This window comes from Lipotes vexillifer, unplaced genomic scaffold (genome assembly GCF_000442215.2).
Source record: "Lipotes vexillifer unplaced genomic scaffold, Lipotes_vexillifer_v1.1 scaffold71, whole genome shotgun sequence".
Classification (NCBI taxonomy): domain Eukaryota; kingdom Metazoa; phylum Chordata; class Mammalia; order Artiodactyla; family Lipotidae; genus Lipotes; species Lipotes vexillifer.
The window spans coordinates 7,553,752-7,559,869 of record NW_006793703.1 but is presented as its reverse complement, the minus strand read 5'-3'; the positions used below and the strand labels follow the sequence as shown (position 1 = coordinate 7,559,869).

General features: G+C 39.2%; 1 protein-coding gene across 1 annotated transcript in view; it reads right to left on the bottom strand.

Moving 5' to 3' along the window:
• The window catches only part of LOC103081817 (maltase-glucoamylase, intestinal), a 78,849-nt gene that overhangs the window by 51,441 nt on the left and 21,290 nt on the right, over positions 1-6,118 (bottom strand). Inside the window, exons 13-14 of the mRNA XM_007466633.1 lie at positions 5,922-6,006; positions 4,433-4,550 (exon numbers count right to left, since the gene is read on the bottom strand). Of these exons, the coding sequence (XP_007466695.1) occupies positions 4,433-4,550; positions 5,922-6,006 (203 nt within the window). The remainder of the gene's footprint in view (positions 1-4,432; positions 4,551-5,921; positions 6,007-6,118) is intronic.

The window sequence follows — 6,118 nt, the reverse complement described above, 5'->3', positions numbered from 1 at the left end:
GATCCAAATACATGGTATATCTTTCCATCTGTTTGTATTGTCTTTAATTTCTTTCATCAGTGTCTTATAGTTTTCTGGATACAGGTCTTTTGTCTCCATAGGTAGGTTTATTCCTAGATATTTTATTCTTTTTGTTGCAGTGGTAAATGGTAAACGTTTCCTTAATTTCTCTTTCAGATTTTTTGTTGTTAGTGTATAGGAATGCAAGAGATTTGTGTGCATTAATTTTGTATCCTGCTACTTTATCAAATTCATTGATTAGCTCTAGTAGTTTTCTGGAAGCATCTTTAGGATACTGTATGTATAGTATCTTGTCATCTGCAAACAATGACAGTTTTACTTCTACTTTTCCAATTTGTATTCCTTTTATTTCTTTTTCTTCTCTGATTGCTATGGCTAAAACTTCCAAAACTATGTTGAATAATAGTGGTGAGAGTGGGCAACCTTGTCTTGTTCCTAATCTTAGAGAAAATGGTTTCAGTTTTTTACCATTGAGGACGATGTTGGCTGTGGGTTTGTCATATATGGCCTCTATTATGTTGAGGAAAGTTCCCTCTATGCCTACTTTCTGCAGGGTTTTTTATCATAAATGGGTGTTGAATTTTGTCGAAATTCTGGTTTTCATCCTTCAATTTGGTTTTCAAGAACACAGCAAGGGAGAAAACCAATTCTGGTTTTCATCCTTCAATTTGTCAATATGGTGTATCACATTGATTGATTTGCATATATTGAAGAACCCTTGCATTCCTGGGATAAATCCTACTTCATCATGCTGTATAATCTTTTTAATGTGTTGTTGGATTCTGTTTGCTAGTATTTTGTTGAGGATTTTTGCATCTATATTCATCAGTGATATTGGTCTGTAATTTTCTTTTTTTGTAGTATCTTTGTCTGGTTTTGGTATCAGGATTATGGTAGCCTTGTAGAATGAGTTTGGAAGTGTTCATTCCTCTGCAATTTTTTGAAAGAATCTGAGAAGGATGGGTGTTAGCTCTTCTGTAAATGTTTGATAGAATTCACCTGTGAAGCCATCTGGTCCTGGACTTTTGTTTGTTGGAAGATTTTTAATCACAGCTTCAATTTCATTGCTTGTGATTTGTCTGTTCATATTTTCTATTTCTTCCTGGTTCAGTCTTGCAAGGTTATACCTTTCTAAGAATTTGTCCATTTCTTCCAGGTTGTCCATTTTATTGGCATAGAGTTGCTTGTAGTAGTCTCTTAGGATGCTTTGTATTTCTGCGGTGTCTGTTGTAACTTCTCCTTTTTCATTTCTAATTTTATTGATTTGAGTCCTCTCCTTCTTTTTCTTGTTGAGTCTGGCTAATTGTTTATCAATTTTGTTTATCTTCTCAAAGAACCAGCTTTTAGTTGTATTCATCTTTGCTATTGTTTTCTTTGTTTCTATTTCATTTATTTCTGCTCTGATCTGTATGATTTCTTTCCTTCTACTAACTTTGGGTTTTGTTTGCTCTTCTTCCTCTAGTTCCTTTATGTGTAAGGTTAGATAGTTTATTTGAGATTTTTCTTGTTTCTTGAGGTAGGACTGTATTGTTATAAACTTCCCTCTTAGAACTGCTTTTGTTGCATCCCATAGGTTTTGGATTGTTGTGTTTTCATTGTCATTTGTCTCTAGGCATTTTTTGGTTTCCTCTTTGATTTCTTCAGTGATCTCTTGGTTATTTAGCGACGTATTGTTTAGCCTCCCTGTGTTTGTGTTTTTTACAGTTTTCCCCTGTAATTTAATTCTAATCTCATAGCGTTGGGGTCGGAAAAGATGCTTGATGTGATTTCAATTTTTCTTAAATTTACTGAGGCTTGATTTATGACCCCAAACGTGATCTATCCTGGAGAATGTTCCATGTGCACTTGAGAAGAAAGGGTAATCTGCTGTTTTGCGATGGACTGTCCTATAAATATCAATTAAACCTATCTGGTCTGTTGTGTCATTTAAAGTTTGTGTTTCCTTATTAATTTTCTATCTGGATCATCTGTCCATTTTTATAAGTGAGGTGTCAAAGTCCCCCACTATTATTGTGTTACTGTCAAGTTCCTCTTTAATAGCTGTTAGCATTTGCCTTTTGTATTGAGGTGCTCCTATGTTGGGTGTATATATTTTTACAATTGTTATATCTTCTTCTTGGACTGATCCCTTGATCATTATGTAGTGTCCTTCCTTGTCTCTTGTAACATTCTTATTTTAAAGTCTATTTTATCTGATATGAGTATTACTACTCCAGTTTTCTTCTGATTTCCATTTGCATGGAATATCTTTTTCTATCCCTTCACTTTCAGTCTGTATGTGTCCCTAGGTCTGAAGTGGGTCTCTTGTAGACAGCAATATATATGGGTCTTGTTTTTGTATCCATTCAGGGAGCCTGTGTCTTTTGGTTGGAGCACTTAATCCACTTAACATTTAAGGTAATTACCGATATGTATTTTCCTATTACCATTTTCTTAATTGTTTTGAGTTTGTTTTTGTAGGTCCTTTCCTTCTCTTCTGTTTCCCACTTAGAGAAGCTCCTTTAGCATTTGTTGTAGAGCTGGTTTGGTGATGCTGAATTCTCTTAGCTTTTGCTTGTCTGTAAAGCTTTTGATTTCTCCATCGAATCTGAATGAGATCCTTGCCAGGTAGAGTAATCCTGGTTGTAGGTTCTTCCCTTTCAACACTTTAAATATATGGTGCCACTCCCTTCTGGCTTGTAGAGTTTCTGCTGAGAAATCAGCTGTTAACCTTAATGGGAGTTCCCTTGTATGTTGTTTTTCCCCTGTTGCTTTTAATAATTTTTCTCTGTCTTTAATTTTTGTCAGTTTGATTACTATGTGTCTCGGTGTGCTTCTCCTTGGGCTTATCCTGCCTGGGACTCTCTGCACTTCCTGGACTTGGGTGGCTATTTCCTTTCCCATGTTAGGGAAGTTTTCGACTATAATCTCTTCAAATATTTTCTTGGGTCCTTTCTCTCGCTCTTCTCCTTCTGGGACCCCTATAATGTGAATGTCGGTGCGTTTAATGTTGTCCCAGAGGTCTCTTAGGCTGTCTTCATTTCTTTTCATTCCTTTTTATTTAATCTGTTCTGCAGCAGTGAATTCCACCATTCTGCCTTCCGGGTCACTTATCCATTCTTCTGCCTCAGTTATTCCGCTATTCATTCCTTCTACTGTATTTTTCATTTCAGTTATTGTATTGCTCATCTCTGTTTATTTGTTCTTTAATTCTTCTAGGTCTTTTTTAAACATTTCTTGCATCTTCTCGAACTTTGCCTCCATTCTTTTTCCGAGGTCCTGGATCATCGTCATTACCATTATTCTGAATTCTTTTTCTGGAAGGTTCCCTACCTCCACTTCATTTAGTTGTTTTTCTGGGTTTTTAGCTTGTTCCTTCATCTGGTACATGGTCCTCTGCCTTTTCATTTTGTCTATCTTTCTGTGAATGTGGTTTTCGTTCCACAGGCTGCAGGACTGTAGTTCTTCTTGCTTCTGCTGTATGCCCTCTGGTGGATGAGGCTATATAAGAGGCTTGTGCAAGCTTCCTGATGGGAGGGACTGGTGGTGGGCAGAGCTGGGTTTTGCTCTGGTGGACAGAGCTCAGTAAAACTTTAATCTGCTTGTCTGCTGATGGGTGGGGCTGAGTTCCCTCCTTGTTGGTTGTTTGACCTGAGGTGACCCTGCACTGGAGACTACAGGCTTTTTGGTGGGGCTAATGGTGGACTCCGGGAGGGCTCAAGCCAGTGAGTACTTCCCAGAACTTCTGCTGCCAGTGTCCTTGTCCCTGTGGTGAGCTACAGCTGCCCCCTGCCTCTTTAGGAAACCCTCCAACACTAGCAGGTAGGTCTGGTTCAGTCTCCTATGGGGTCACTGCTCCTTACCCCTGGGTCCTGATACGCACACTACTTTGCGTGTGCCCTCCAAGTCTGGAGTCTCTGTTCCCCCCAGTCCTGTCGAAGTCCTGCAATCAAATCCCACTAGCCTTCAAAGTCTGATTCTCTGGGAATTCGTCCTCCCATTGCCAGACCCCCAGCTTCGGAAGCCTGACATGGGGCTCGGAACCTTCACTCCAGTGGGTGTACTTCTGTGGTATAAATGTCCTCCAGTTTGTGAGTCACCCAACCGGCGGTTATGGGATTTGATTTTATTGTGATTGCGCCCCTCCTACTGTCTCATTGAGGCTCCTCCTTTGTCTTTGGATGTGGGGTATCTTTTTTTGGTGAGTTCCAGTGTCTTCCTGTCAATGATTGTTCAGCAGTTAGTTGTGATTCTGGTGCTCTCACAAGAGGAAGTGAGCGCACGTCCTTCTACTCTGCCATCTTGAACCAATCTACCTTGCTGAGTTCTTAAAAATAACCCACTGGCAACTGGCATCTAGTGAGACTAAGAATTTGATCATGTATTAAGTAAATCTGATCATATATTAAGTCCATAGCAATAATGGCCTTACTCTGCTGTGGCAATTGCCATGGAGTAGCCATATAGATTGTGGACATCGTATTGCTTTCCCCAGTGCTGTACTGCATCCATGCAGAGACTCTTGCAGAACAGGTACCCATCCAGGATTCCTGCGACAAAAGAGGGATCAGTCAATGAGAGCCTGAGATGCATATTCCCTGTTTCTCGACTATCACCTGAAATTGTGGCTCCCTAGGCAGGCATTTTTTGTGGCCATCCTGGAAATGATCATACAGCTTCCTCACTATCAGAAGGATATATACTTTCAGTAGTTTCTCTGATATATAAAAAAATTGTGCTGACCCATACACATTCTCCCACCTGGGTGCACAGGTGACCAGAGGCAAGTATTTGGAAGTAAGTGGATCTAGTTAGACTTGAAGTTAGATCTGAAGTCTTCAAACTGAGCTAAATTAAGTGGTCCAAGAATAAAAATATTAGATGAAAGTATACATTAATTTCTCACCCTTTCTCTAAGCTGTCATAAGGGATGATTGACCAATCTCTCTTTCATTCACCCAATCTTTTCTGCTTCCCTTGCACCACTATGGTTCAGATCCAAATTACCTTTGTCTTAACCATTGCAATCGTTTTCTTAATGGCTTATTTAACTCTGATCTACTGATCTTCTAATTCATATTAGAAGTACACATTAATGACAGATCAATATTTCTAAAACCATTTGGCTGTTATGTTTCCCTCTAAAACTTAAATAATTTCTATCACCAAAAGAATGAAGCCTCCCATCTGAGTCTCTCAGCATTTGATCCTGACCCATCTGCCCTAATTTCCTATTTTTCCATCAGACTGGAAGTTTTCATAAGATGCTATAATTCTAGCAGCTCATTCCTTTCTTAATCAAGATACAGTTTATCTGTGAGCCTCTAGATTTCTTCAAACTACAATAAATGCTGTGATTCCAGGGCCACACCCTGGGATACACTGTTGTTCAAAGTTCAGTCAGAACTCACTAGCATCATATTCACTGACTCTGACGTTGACCCGCGCCCCCCTCTCCCCGACCCCACCAATGGGTTCTGGCTTCCTTTCATTTTATGGTCCAAATCTGTTCTTCACTGACATCTGTTCTTCTTGACATTACCAGACTTGACCTTCATATGAAGACCTAATCTGGTTACCTAGTCTCTCTCTGGTTAGCCCTAACCTATCTGGGCACAACTTGAGAGGAAAATGAACTAACCACTAACCTCTGGCTTCTGCACCATATCTTCTCTGGAACAGAAACAGCTCAGATGTAGGTAGAAGGACTAGATTGATTGCCCCTTTTGAATTTACGCCTCATTTAGGAAAGCACAGAGTGTTTTGATTTTCTTTCCTAGTTTTCTTTATACAGTACCCACATTTTCCTTCCCCTATGCAATTTATGTAAAAAATCCCTTGCCAGGTTATTCATATGTATCTTTATGAATTTAAAATACCAGATATTCATTGCCACTTTAATCAAACTAATCGGCACTTACTGGGAGTGAATGGGGGATAATTTAGATTGCTTGTGGAACATCCTGAAACTGAACCATCCACGAAGTTGGAGACTTCATTCATATCCTAGAAGACAAAGAACAAAGACTATTAAGAAAAAGTAACATGTCCTCGTATGTTGTACTGATGGTGTCTTTCTCTTTTTTTAGGACTCAGAGAAATGATTCTAGATATTTCT